Here is a 15,685-nt window from a genome sequence, read left to right on the forward strand (position 1 = left end):
GCAAGACTATCCAGTAAATCCTAAAATCGCACTTGAAAACTCGATGGGCTAAGTTTCGACAACCTATCTGTCCGAACGAGCTTTTTTAAGTGATTTAAGGCTAAAGCTATCCAGTTTTAATCCAAACATTGACTCTTTCGTGGGAGACAAGCAATGTCAAAAATCACATTAAATTGTTTATTTCTTAAATAGTTAGGTTCAATAAAGTTTTTTTTGATAAACAATTGTTTTTTAATTATTTTTGTAATACGTTAACTGATGTACCGTTTAATATATACCATTAATTATTAATTATAAACCATTCTAATGGTTATTAACCATGATATGTGCATATTACATATGTATAACAATTGATAGGCCTCAGAGATTTTTTTTACAAAATTGATGGGCCTTAAAGATTTTTTTACAAAATTGGTGGTCTGCACAACTCAAAGGATTGGGAACCGCTATTTTACATTCTTTCGACGGGAAACTGTATTAAATTGTTGGAATTTGAAAACCTAGACATTTGAAATCCCAATTTCGCTCTAAATCAGGATTTTGCATTTTTAATTTTTTAATTAACAAATTTTTAATTAATGCATTACTTACCTTTAATATGTTAGCTTAAACGGTTCAAAAACTAGCCAGAACTAGAATTTTATTTCAAATCATCTAACAAAATCGACAAAATATCAAAACCGTTACAACATGTAGGTTTAACCATTTAAATTCAAATGAGTACAAGGACATAACAATTTCAATGTTTAAATTTCAAAATCTAAAATTCCAGTAAGTATCGAGTTTATATAGCTTAATTCCAGATTTTTTTTACACTTTTGGATAGTCCGTACTTAGGTCGCATTCCGAATACATACACGTGCATTTCAAGAAAAGAATTACGAGCAAATGTTCACGCGAATGGGAATCATCGCACCGCGTTGGACCGAAAGTAAACACCGCGGCCTCCCATGATAATATTATAATGCATGCACGTGAATATTGTTGGAAAGTAAATTGCCGGGGAACGCGTATTTTTATTTTTTTTTTCTAGCACACGGCGCGCAAGATCGCCCGCAGCATTCACAATAATAATGGACTGCGGAAGATGTCTGTAAAAGCTCTCTTATCGGTCGAATCGAACAGCCCCGCGCGGGCCGACCGATCGGCAAACAGCAAGATGATTATTATTTCCCTTCTACATACCAGAGGCCGACACGGCGACTGATGGTCGTCACGAATATTTTGTTTTTCGTTTAACGGCTCGCACATTTTTACGTTTGACCTGATTACTACGAGACTTAAACACGAATGGATTGTACCATTCGGCAGTGGGTAAGTATGTATACGCGCGAACACGTGTGATTTCACGATGCATGCAAGCACAGGTACTTACACATAAATCGTATTAGAAATATTTACAAATCGATGGCTACGCAGTCGTTCGCGTAGTACACGGACAACATATTATCTACGATTCACACGTGCACACGTACGAACTCTTACGATTAATAATAACGCGTATCTTAACGAGAAACGACAAAGGGAATCTCGTTAAGGATTATTAACCATTTCAAATAGGACGCGTGGAGGTGCTCTAGCACAAGTGTAATTTGTTTCTTCTTTGACGTTTTGCCAAAAATATTTATTTTCGTTCTAACTAAATTTCACTAAAAGTTCCACACGAAATTGTGCAATATAATAACGGCTATTATGATTTTTCTGGGCTTTCATAGCAAAAAGGTTTATAATTACGATGAGAAATCACATAGACCAAGTTCGAATTTACTCGTATGTGCAATATTGTAGTTTATTCAAATTACTTGGAAAGTTAAGCGAATTAGATTAGAGAGGTTGTTATTTCTAATTTGAACAACGTAGACATTTTTTCATAATTCAACTTGTATTATTTTTAATATGTGAAAACTTGTATGAAGCATTGGACTTAAAAGTTATTTAAAATATATTTTTCCTTTTCATGTGTATAAGTCTGACGAACATTAAATAAAATCAACTAATTTCTATTATTGAATAATTTGCCACATTTGACTGCGAGTGTAAATAAACCATAAAAAAATCATCGATGCTTTTTAAACTCTATTTGGAAATCAGTATTCACGCTACCCTGGCAGTCCAGTTTTGTTATAACCTTAAGGCGTGTAACACAGTTATAGGTTTAGAACGGATATGAAACAATACGATGACAAATTACCAACACTGCAGTGAAGCTAATTAAGTGACGAAGCAAAAGTATTTAATCAGGTATTTAAAAGTATTGCAATACTTGAAATTAAAAATCAACGCCAAACAACAATTTTATAACACTACTTGAAATTATTAAAAATATTTCCTTGTAAATTATTTTCTATCATAACCATTAGCCGTGAAAAATTAATTTTTTTTTTAAAAAACACAAAATAATTAAAAGTCAATAAAAATATAATGAATCAAGAAAGTAAATCATGAAAGTATAAAATATCAATGAATGTATAACAAATATATATATAACAAAATTCCTATCATTATTTTCATTTCCGTGAGTAATCGGTCAACGATAAATATTTAAGATCCACTAAAATTACTTGATCATCTATGAACATTTAATTTTTTTTAAGATCAAGTATATTTTCCTGCTAAACTAATAAAATAAAAGATATTAATTACTATGTTTTAAGAATAAATTCCTTGAAAATTTATAAATTATAAAAATCAGACAAATAAAAAAAACAAATTTATGTTTACATTTTGAAATGAAAAATATACATTTTGACCATTTAATTCATAAAATATAAATAAATAGATAGAAATGTGAACTTATACAGCTTATTATATATATAATATAATATCTTCAAATATACAAAATATATACAATCCCACCAGTAAATAATCTTGAAACACTTTCCCAAAAAAAATTAAATTAATTAACTATACTGGAAATGAACCACAAATGGTAAACTATAGATTATTTTTTACAAAATAATAATTCTTAAATCTCGATCAAATACTGATTAATTCGCTGGCACTATTAAATACTCTTTCGTCCTTAAATATATTTACATAACAAATTTATAAATCAATTCAATAAAATATTAATCAAGATTATTGTTTACATTTATAGCTAAGATATTTTTTATATTTTATTATAATAAAACATAAACTACTCAAATAAAAATAATAAACCATTACTAATTATAAACTAACAATACAAACTAAAAAAGTTTAAGTTTTCAATAAGTTTTAAAATTATTTGTTAATAGAACAATAGTTTATTATCAATTCGAATTACGAACATTATTTGAATTTTCTGTAAAATGTTTATTGTTAAATAAAAATAAAGGATGAACACAATTCTTTGGTATCCCAATCTTACCTATAATTATTTTCACTTTTTCATTTCATACTACTGCTCAGACGTGCATGACTTTGTGGTTATATCACTTACTCATACATGATAGAGACAAGGTCATCGGCTCTTCTTTTTTATTATATAAACAACTATAAAAAATGTTATTACTTTTCACTCAAAACATTTTCATTTCATTTTAAGTTTTTACAAAACAAGAACTATAAATTATAAAAATAATGCTTGATTTAACTTTATTTAAATATAAATAATTGTATTAAATTATAATAAAATTAGTTAAATAAATTATTTATTTAATTCAAGTAATCCATTTTTAATTCAAAGTTAAAAGCAAATATTTTTAATTATGAATATATATATAATACGTAACTTTTAATACTAAACCATCAATATTTAATGTCATAATAAAATATAATTATTAGTTTTGCCATAAAATACCTGCTATTAAATTAAAACCTTATTATCAAATTGTATTCCGAATTAGTATCAGACCAAAAATGTATAAGACTTTAGAACAAAACAAGGAAGCGTAGTATACGAGTATGTTTTTTTTTTTTTTTAGTTTCTAGTTTGCAAGCTAGAACTTTGCTTAAAAGGCTTAAAGCTTTGAAAACATTTTGAGAGTTCACATCATCACTCATGCGTACGATTTTTCCATAGTAAACTTAATACAGTATTTACCCAAATTCTGAATTAAATAAAAATTATAAAGTATTACTATAGAAATAATAGATATTAAAACGCAAAACGTTAGATATAATCTATTTCATGGTGTCAAAAATAGTAATCAATAAACTTCAACTATTATAAGTATTATCCAACAATCGTACTCATAAATGTATTCATATTAAATTTGAAAGTGTAGTGCAGACTATTTTCTCTCATTATATCATTATCATTATTATTAATGTATTTTATGTATAATGCTATCTCACACTTAGTAAAACATGGGAACAGCGAAGCTCATTATAGTACATAACAATGTACCAACATTGTTATGTACTGCAATAGCGCATCATTCATTATGTTGCGGAATCGTCGCATAAATAAATCTGTATAATGGTCTAACAATTTTATGTTTGATGTTCATTTAAAACAGGACATGTTGTATACGTTGTATCTATTACAGTATACTAATTGTAATACATTTATGACAAGTATGTTATAACCATAATATACATATAAAGTGTGTAATGAATGTAAAGAATGTTCCTCATAGCAGTGCGTCTGTTTCAGACTGAACAAGTTACAAGGTAATAATAACGAGTTAACATAAATGCACAATCAAGACGAAATATACTTAAATATTTTTAAAGATTTAACAAATCAAATAAAACGATATGCAATCGAATAAATAATTTTAATTTTTTTTAATTCTTGTACTACATCAAAAGCATGTATTTATAAATAAAATTATTAATGTATGTTTTATCATAATTAGTACTAATTGATAATTATAAATATTTACTGTACTTTTAGCCTCTGGGGGATTGTTATTTTATATTAATAATAAATAAGTAATTATTATAATTATTATTATTATTATTAAATGTTATCATTATTTACATTAAACTGAATATGAACGCATTAATAGGCTAACATTCTGACTATAACATAAATCAGTATAAACATTGGTTATAGAATAAATATATAAATCCTATAATCAATGGTATAACCTCGATTAATAAGAAAGAAAAATGTAATTTATCATGAAACTCGGAATGAAATAATTGTATTTAATTCTTACGCGAAATTTAATGTTTACACTATGAATTTAAACATGTAATTTATTTATTATACTGTTAAAATTTTATTATATAAGATCATTATCATCAAGTAAAATGAAGGTGTGTAATAGCCCTAAATATATAGTTTTAAACTATGTCATACTACAAATATTGTCATTAAGAAGAATTAAGACTACATTACTGGTATGTGGGCCAAATAGAAATTGAATAAAATTGAATTGAGCTACAAGTAAAATACTCTCAAATCATCTTTTAAATATTATTCTGAACATAATAACTGAAATTAGATATTCATTCAATCATACCAGAGATCCTTACATTTATATATCTCTTATCACACATTAAAAAGAGGCCATTTATTTTTTATTTAAATTTTATGAGTACTATTAATAACAACGATAAATAATAGATACATTAAAATTAACTGAAGACGAAGTAACATAAAATATAACTTAACAAATTAATAGATTTAAATTTAACTACCAATTGTAAATACATTTTATTATGTTTATACCATAAAGTATTATATATAACTGTAATACATACATTTATTCTAAAAACATTTGCCCCAAAATGTTAACAGTTAGTCGACCGTGTTTATTAATGATTAAGAGCCAAACACAAAAAACGTGCACGTTTTTCTTAATACTGATATTACACACCCATCAATGTTGAAAGAAAATTGAAATGCGTACAAAATTATTTTTCAAAGAAAAAAGGAAATATTAATGTTGAAAAGATTTAGATACTAATGGTTTGTTTGTTTGAAATTTTAAAATAAATAGTTATACATAAAAATGCTTAACTATTGAATAATTCAATAATGGTTAAAAAAAAAATGATTTTATTAATTCCACTGCTTCAAAATTAATTTCCACATTCCAGAAGTAATACGTCGATTTCAATGATAAATTTAGAACAATTCATTGGAAAGTTATTAAAAATTGTTTTACCCAAATAATATAGAAATTATTAAAATTATAAAAATTGTGAAAATTTGTTTAATTTGTTCTTAGAAAATTATCTAACATTAACGTTAAAGGCGTAATTTAAGTTAGTTAATTCCTCAAAATTAAATTTAAATAATTTAATAATGTCTGCTGCAAACCTACAAGTACAAAAAAAAAAAAAAAAACTTAAAATTGAATGATAATAATTATCATGCAATTTTTAATGAATTATTCATAAAATTCATAGATGATTGTCGAAAAATTCAAAAGTTATAAACCAAACTTTAACTCGTTTTCATTTAGTCAATTTTGGTTTTAGGACTATTGTAAAAAAGGACCAAATTGATCTAAAAAATGTCAGTCTATCCAAATCTGTTATTAAAAGAAAGTACCTATTCGAAAAAATACAAGTTGTGATGCGCATACACATGATAAAAGGATTGGGCAGCCACGGTAGAGAACAACAACATTCTAAGTAACATATCACCAGGACATATATTCACAGTATTTCACCTACAGCGAAATCTGTGGTGCACACTTAATAGAATACGAACTTTGCTCGGTAGATGTGCAGATTCCTTGCACAAATGGGGTATGAGAAATTTATCAGAATGTGATTGTGGAGCAGAAAAGCAGATCATCTACCACAAAGCTTTTGTATGTCCTATCCACACCTATTGAGGTCCCAGAATCGACTGTTGAACATTTATTAAATAGCTGGAGGAACTAAAACTTAAACTCTAATACCAAACACATTGTTTTGTTACCTTATTAATATTATTCACTGTTACCCATACTACTAACTACCCTATTTTTGTTTTATTTTTATATAATTTAATTATTTATTATTCATCTTTTATACATCAATTAAATTTATTACACGTTTCCATGTTATAATTAGCCTAATGCATGTAACTATAAGTCATACGCCAAATAAAATTATTAAAGGATTAACAATTTGAAAACCATCGAAAAAAAAACTCCCTTATGTAATACAACAAATCTAAGTAGTACAGAATAATATCTGTTAAAAAAAAAAAAAATAATAATTTATATACATAACAACCACACTAATATATATAATACTCTAATTAATTATTATGTAATGATTATTTTAAATTTTAAAATGAGAAGTAAAAATTTTGAGTTACAGTTGAGGTAAAATCATTTGAAATTGAATATAATTTATAGAATAAACAAAAATTAATAAAAATTTAAGTAATTATTTTAACACTCAATTTTACTAAGTACTTATTATTTTTAAAAACTCCACATATGTCTAAATCATAGCTAAAAAGCTGGTTAGAGTCAATATAACTAGTCTTTAAACATTCTACATCTGTTAAATAATTATTTAATTTTTGAAATACTCTTTACTAGAAAAATCTAAAATAAAAATATTCAAAACATAATATATTGTTTAGTAATAATAATAATATTTAATAATAAAAACTTACATTTAAATAACACATTTTAAAAAAAAACAAAAAATTAAGTCAAAAAGTCACAGACTAAAATTATTGATGACTCATAATGTAACTTGACATTTTCATTTAGTTTTAATTTTAACTAATTTATAACCAGCCTTAGTAGACAATATAGTAATAAAATAATACTAATTTTTAAAAACATTGCTTTTTTTCACTTAATTATTCAATATTCTCAAACAATTTTTAATTACGAAGAAGAAATTTGAACCTTACCTGATTAATTCCAATTTTATACAACGACTCATCCAAATCAGCTTTACTCATTATCTCGAAAACACACTGACGATGATCTTTAATGGTGTTATTGGAATCATCATTTTTTAAATTACTGGGTAAAAAAACACCAAACTTCCGAATAAACTCAGCAATATACATAGAAACAGGGTAGCCTTGTTTATAAAAACGAATAGTTGGTAAAATATCTGAACCACGCAACTAAAAACAAAAAAAAAAACAATTATGAATTGAAAAAAAATTATACTTTTTACACATTACTATAAACCAATAATAAACTGAAACTAAACAATATAAATTACCTGTTGCCTCAACAGTGATACATCAACAGGTTCTGTGTTAGACTTATTAGAATTAGGACTTAATGTAATTGATTGTAATTTATACATGGAATGAAAAACTCTTGTAGCAGCAACATCAGTACGATTTGTAAAACCAACATCATGTTGTACAATAAAACAATGAATAAAATGCTGTCCAGTTCTTCGCAAAGTTTCAACTAGTCCATCCTTAAAAAGTAAATCACCATTTAATGATAGATGAAATTAATTTTAGTTCATAATGAAATAAAATATTAATACAATACTAACCACTGCAAACCGTATTTGAACACATGTTAATTTTCTTTTTAGTGTAGCTGCTGTACTAAGACTACCAAATGTAGCTCGTCGAATACTAGACATACGTCTCAATGACTGGGTTCCATCTACAATGGCTAATGTACTTGTAAGACCAGCACCACGATTTTTGGAGAATACGGTTGAAATATCAATACTAAATAAAGAAATAAATTAACTTATATCATTCAATAAAAAAAAAAAAAAATTAATTAATTTAAAATACTTTCACACACTTGGATGAATCATGAAGAAGTGATAATGCAGTTTTTGCCATACAATCACGGCACATGCCTGTCCATCCATTTATGTTATATGTTATTGGCATGGTTTCGCGAAAATGAACTAGAGTAAATTCATTTGGTTTATTCCCTTTCTTTAAAATATTTGAAAATGCTGCAATAATAATAATAATAATAATAATAAATGCATATAAATAAATTATTTGAGGTTTAAATGACAATCTATCACCACTAACATTTATCATTGGATAAATTAAGAATTCTTTCGATAAGATCATGATCGGTTGAATTCCCATCACCAGCAGTATCATCTAAAATTCTCAATAAGCCAGGGCATGGTTCAGGTTTTAAATCTAACATTGATGGACTACGACCAAAACCGACAGCTGCTTTGGCTCCAATAAATAATTTTAACATGTGATCTTCAGCACAAAACTCAGCTTCATAACTAGCAGCTGTTTCTACCTTTTCTATTTTATACTTTTCTAATGGAGCAACAATAGCATGATTATGGTAACTTGATAACAATCGCTCGTGAAGATAATTTGTCCAGAAATCAAACATATTTAATGTTGACTTTGATGTAATAGTATATCCAGGATAATCTGGGATTAATACAGAACAAAGAGAATGAATAGATGGAGCTAATTTACTGAAAAAAAATAATAATAACAATAAGTATAGTTTATACATATTACATTATGGTTGAGAGGACATCACATTTGCATGTATGCTATCTGTCTTAAAAATGTACAACATAGCAAATCTACACTCGGTAGAACTAATTTTATGTAATTAGCTTCAACATATGAGTAAACTGACTTATTATCAAACCTTAAGGGAAGAACATTATCTGTTTTTTTTTTTTTTCATGGGTTTTTAACATAATCATAACTTGCTTAAAAATTTAAACATCAAAAAAAATATAGTAAAAAACAATAAAACTTATATATATATATATATTTTTAATTTTAATGATCAGTCAGTTTAATTTGCTCTAACATTATACTAACTAATGAAATTGGTTCAGCAAAATGCACATTTCTTATGTTGTACATATGTAAAATGGAGACATGCAAGTGCTCTTAAAATTTATGTTTAAAATTATATCTACCGATTGATAATAGAGGCAACTAGATTAAATGTTTCAGTGTAAAGTCCAATTATCATAGAATTTAATTGTTCGCCAATATCACACTCATTAAACAACTCAACATCTGGAAATACTAAACTGAATAAATCATCTGCGTTTCCAGCTCCAAGACATTTTGCAGCTCGTTTAGCTGCATCAGAATTGCTCCAGGTCCATTGTACTTTATCCTTAAATATACTATCTAAAAAGTAAACAATATACATTTATTTAATATAAATTCATCATATTGAATGTACTAAAATGTTGTGTTTACCCTTCTTTACTATTTTAGTATGACCAAGGTGTATAATGGCAGCTAATACAGAATAAATTGCTTTTAGCTCAGTATTAGAAAACCCAAGAATCATCATAGCGGATTGAAGATTAGTAAACTCTACAATTGCTTGACTCTTATCAACTCCCTAAAAAAACAATATTTAACTATACAGTTTATACATTCAAATTAAACAAAATGTATTTTTCTTACCTTTAAATCATCATTGATTTGATCTAAATACAATTCCTTACGCAAAGCAGGGATATTTTCAATACCAGCTAATAAATAGTAGAATACGTGGAAAGAAAATTCATTGAAAGGATGATCAATGAGTCTCCATTTGTCATAAAAATGCATTTGTAGAGACATTGAAGCAATTTGTCCTCCCTGATCCAAATCAATGCTAAACAAATGTACAGATCTAGTTGAATTAGGATTATTTGCAGTAGCTGCATTTCCAAAAGCTTCTAATACTGTCCACATAGCTTCAATTTTTTCGAAAGTAACAACCTAAAATTATAATTAATTCATTACTTATACAAAATATGATAAGATATAATATTAAAAAAAAATAAATAAATATGTTCATAAATACCTTATTAGAAGATCCTGCTGTTTGTACAAGATATTGTATTAGATGTTTACACGTAGTTGATTTTCCACTAGATTGACATCCCATAGGAATCAAAGACTGGTCACGACGTGAAGTTACAGCTGCCATGTAGACAGACTGAGCCATAGCATAAACATGTGGAGGTGGTTGTTTATTTATTTTGTGAAGATTTTTTACCATGTGCATAACCTGTACCATATAAAATGAATAACATTTAGTGTATAATCATTGATTATATTTGATTTAAAGTATTAATGTTTACCTTATCAGTATATAAATTTAAAGGAGATCCAGGATTAATCATTAACATTGTAGGTCCAGCATATGTGTGAATAAGATTTGAAGTATATCTGCTGCGTATTACATTTAAAATACTTGACTCATTTAAATAATTCAATTGTGATAAATCTTCAACCATTTGCATTTTAACTGGATTCATCTAAAATTAAAAATATTAACATCATGTAATTAATGATTTAAGACTAAGAAAATCAAAAAATTTTGTATTGTATTTCAATTAAATAATTATACAATCATAACATAAACACATTATAAATTAACTAACCTAATATTATTTATAATATAAAGTTATAGTTTTGCGTATAATACAATTTAATTATTGAATATTTATTGCATATATATATATATATATTGCATATATGTTCATAATTAATAATAATATTAATATTTTCATCCAACATTTGATATTTCAATTTACCTTTTCTAAACTATCTTCATCCACAGTATATTCTTTACCACCAAAAACTTTAACCAATACTTTCGTTGTACCATCTGAAGTAGTTTTCTTTGTATATTGTACAGGTGAAAATCCTTCATTGTGAACTAACCAATATGCATCAGAATCAGGAGAATTCAATTCAGCTGGAGAATCGTTGTATTCTGGTTCCGATTTCGAAATCTATATACAAAAAAAATGTGTTATTGTTTTGCAAAAGTATAAAAATTATTTATATCTACTCATAAGATAATCAAATAAAATTTAGAGTAGATGAACTGTTAAACCACTTCGGATGAATACAATCTCCAATAATAAAGAGAAAGTGAAGGAAAGTATTGAAAGTATTAGGGATATAGGGTATAATTAATTGCGATTAAATAATTAATATAAATAAAATATAAACATAATTAGTATATCTGCAAAAGTTGTATGCTTTATTAACTTTAATGAATACATCAAGTATTTTCGTTTTTAATCATTCGACTTGTTTTTCGTTTAACACGATAAAACTATTTAATCACATTTTTAATTATATAATTACATATAAATTATGCGTTTCTTCATATTGATCAACGTATTTCAAATATAGTTAAATCAACAAAGTGCATAAAACAAAATTTGAATAATATATTTTTGTACTACAAATGAACAAAACATATTAGCTTAATAATAAAAGAAACACGTGGGATAATAATGTTTAAAAAAACAGTGTCAGTATGTCTGGTCTTAATGGTCAATGACCGCAACCGCGACTGCACTGGAGATAAGAAAATATTTTGCCTATAAAATTTCTAAGATGCTAAAATAACAATGCGATTTAAAAGAATGGCCAGAAAGCATTTTACTTTAATTAGTTGAGAAAACGTTGTCTACATAGTATACAGTTGTAATGAAAAACATTAAAAAAAAACATGTAAAAATATTGTAACACATAATTATTTTAATCAGCAATATTCATATAAACAAAAAATATCCAATAAATTCTAAAATTGATAAATTTACCAAATCAGTTAAAGGTCAAACGAGAAAAGTAGTTAAGATGAATGGTTTTATTTTTGAACAATTTGTAAAACTAATGTTAGTTATCTGATACCGGTGTATACAGATATTTTTGACCCTGGAAAAAATACAATTGCGAATAAACAAGAAAATAGATTAGATTACTAAGTTACAAAATGAATTTACAATCTTGTTTACCTTATCATTTTAAGTTTAAGTATAATGTATGTATACAAAATGCTATAGAACTTAAATATACAATAAAAAACATCATATTATTTAAGTAATTAAGCTCTATTTAAATTAAAGGAATGTTTATGTTGTTGTAATTTTTTAACTGGCTAAAGCCTAAACCTATCAACTATTTGTATTATATATATATATATATACATATACAACTCATGTTAGTGATTGAATTCTAATAGGAATTGTTCAGAATTGTTATAGGATGTAATTTTAATACAGTACTCCAAATAAAAATCATACACATTGCTATAATATTGTAAATACTAATTTTTATATAGTGTAGGTATAAAAAGCTCAATCATAAGTGTAATTGCAGTAATATATGTATACATATATATCTATAAACTTAAATAATTTAATAACAATTATAAAAAATGAAACAATGAATTTTACCAGAAAATTTTAACTATCAATATAAATTATACTAACTATATTTATAGTATGAAAATTAATCTCTTTTATCAAATTTGGATACTGAATGCATTTTTAATGGTACTATTATTATTAAAAGTCACAACGAAAATAAAATAAAATTAGATGAATACTTTGACAGAATGTTATGTAACGCATTTTTTTATTTTTTTTTATACAGTGATAAGTTTTATATTGTTATGACATTATAATTAAAATTATATTGTTTATGAAGATCACGGTTGAATGATTTTTATGATGATAAAAGTCTTCCGAATAATATAAATTTAAATCAATGGCCCATTAAATAGATTATTAAATCGTTTAAAAAGACAACATGAAATCCGAACGAATAATACATTTAAAAATCTAGATGCATAAAACGTACCGAACTTATTTTGACTTGATTATTTCAAAAACAATTAACAATTTTTAACAGTTTTATCACAGACAACTTAATAAATTAATTCGTTTTGTTAGCAATCACAACTACTGTGAAACTATATACTATATACTAGTATATAGGTATATTATATGTACACAAAATTATATTTTACAAAGATATATTATATTATAACTAACAAAGATATTTACCTAACAATTAAAAATGTATTGACTAATTATAGGTTATTAAACTTAATGCGATTGACATAGATTCGTAGTATGATGCAACCAACGTATTCAATAAGCGATGATGTGTAAAAATTATTATGTACAGTTTGATGTTAACGGTTCAGTTGAACCGTAGCAAAACCCCACAGATTTCAACAGTTTAAATATTTAAATCCATAACTTTTTGTAAAGCCAAAATAAACAATGCCATCATATATAACATATATTTGTAGGTAAACTTGAACATATTGAAATTAGACACGAAGAAAAGCTAAAGGTGATTAACATTGAATCTTCTACACTTAAAACGGAAAAATTCATAACAAATTTAACGGAAATTAGGTAATAATCCAAATATCATAACGGATAAAATAACATTTCATCATGACATACTATATTAGCATTTAAACAAATTGTGTTTTAAAATAAAAATTTCTATGACCGACTTATATATAATCAAAAATAGATTTTTATAGTATATAAATAGTATTTAAAATAAAAAATAAACACAGAATATACACATATACTGTAATATTACCAAAAACAGGTTTATTATTATTCTGAAGCTGTATTTATAAAAAAAAAATTGATACTTTTACGATTGAAGTTATTTATAAATTTTAAACATGCAGACTTATAGATAAACAGCTTTAAATTATTTATGGTAAATTAAAAATTGCACTAAAAAGTAAGAAATATTAATTATAAATATGAAATATTGTTGATGATGAATTGTTTTTGATAGATGCCAATAAAATATAAGGTTAATGAAATAAAAATGTTAGATGAAGATAACACGACTGAAATAAGAACAAACGGAAATCATTATACGTGTATGAGACGTGAGTCGATGTATAAACTTAATTATTTGTACAAGGTGTGTATATATATATATATGAATACTATCTTGCTAAATGGTCAATGAGGTCAATAAATTCTTATACGTCGGAACAATATGTATGAGGTTTTTCGTTTGCATCAATGAACATACCGTTATGGAATATTAAAACAGATTATAATAGAGCGTGCTTTTTAAAAGTCTATAAACGCACTCGTAATACTAACGATAAGGCATAGGACACTTTCGCAAATATTCTGTTTTGAAATTTCATCTCAATTAACGCGCGTCATACCGAAATAATGCATTAAAATACGTCAAATATTGTTATAAAAATGTGACAGCCGATTACATATACCCGGGTATATTGCGTCAGTGGCGCCGGACCCTAAGCCGAGGTCAAGTAACAACCTTACAATGTTTATAAAAGCAAGGTACGTCCGGATTTGTTCGACACAGAAAAAAACCCTAACCTACCGAGTGCTCGGGGCAGTTGTATTTTCAATTGGATCTAGTACTTTTTCAGAAGTCTGACGCCTTAAGTCGCCCCCTAGTGGCGATACAATCATTGCTCGTATCCACACCGTACCGTAGATCAACTAAAATATCCTAAAGATAACCCATAACATACAACGTATTGGAAAGACATATGTACAATAACAGTAAGAATGTTCGAAAAAATGTGAAACGTAACTTCAAAACCAAACCGATGTACATGAGGCTAAAAGTATGCGTAAACAATACCGAATTGTTAGGACTCGGGACAGACAAGACTGTTTTTAACGTTTTGCTCCGACGACGACGGGTTGAATACGATCGTTCTCTTACACCTACAGATTCGCGGTGCAATCGAGTGTCCGTTTAATTCGATTTACTATAAACGCGTTCGAGCGGTATTACGATTACAATAATAATATCATGACGTATAATATAATATTCATTATAATACCACGCAATCGTGCCAGGCACGCGGCGGAAACGCGGATCGTACACGCCCAAACGTTTTTTGTTCTTTTGTTTTTTTTTTCTACATAATATGTTATGTGTACTTAAAAAATATATCTGGTACGATATTATATGTGTGTAAAAGACGTGTCGAGTATGATTTGTGGTTTTCGAAAACCAGTCGCGCCGCTCGCAACACGCCTTTAAATAGGATATCACACGCGCATAATAATAATAATAATAATAATA

At 26.5% G+C, this 15,685-nt stretch overlaps 1 protein-coding gene across 2 annotated transcripts in view; it reads right to left on the reverse strand.

Annotated features, from left to right (window-relative positions):
• LOC112692311 (unconventional myosin-XVIIIa-like) overlaps positions 1 to 15,685 on the reverse strand; it is a 40,075-nt gene that overhangs the window by 13,520 nt on the left and 10,870 nt on the right. For both annotated transcript variants that reach the window (XM_025566938.1, XM_025566939.1), the window contains 11 exons: positions 11,365 to 11,565; positions 10,909 to 11,085; positions 10,629 to 10,835; positions 10,244 to 10,543; positions 10,031 to 10,178; positions 9,739 to 9,958; positions 8,861 to 9,276; positions 8,619 to 8,778; positions 8,356 to 8,539; positions 8,068 to 8,274; positions 7,745 to 7,966 (listed from right to left, as the gene is read on the reverse strand). In XM_025566938.1, the coding sequence (XP_025422723.1) occupies positions 7,745 to 7,966; positions 8,068 to 8,274; positions 8,356 to 8,539; positions 8,619 to 8,778; positions 8,861 to 9,276; positions 9,739 to 9,958; positions 10,031 to 10,178; positions 10,244 to 10,543; positions 10,629 to 10,835; positions 10,909 to 11,085; positions 11,365 to 11,565 (2,442 nt within the window). The remainder of the gene's footprint in view (positions 1 to 7,744; positions 7,967 to 8,067; positions 8,275 to 8,355; positions 8,540 to 8,618; positions 8,779 to 8,860; positions 9,277 to 9,738; positions 9,959 to 10,030; positions 10,179 to 10,243; positions 10,544 to 10,628; positions 10,836 to 10,908; positions 11,086 to 11,364; positions 11,566 to 15,685) is intronic.

Source organism: Sipha flava, unplaced genomic scaffold (genome assembly GCF_003268045.1).
Source record: "Sipha flava isolate LNK unplaced genomic scaffold, YSA_version1 73_pilon_pilon, whole genome shotgun sequence".
NCBI lineage: Eukaryota > Metazoa > Arthropoda > Insecta > Hemiptera > Aphididae > Sipha > Sipha flava.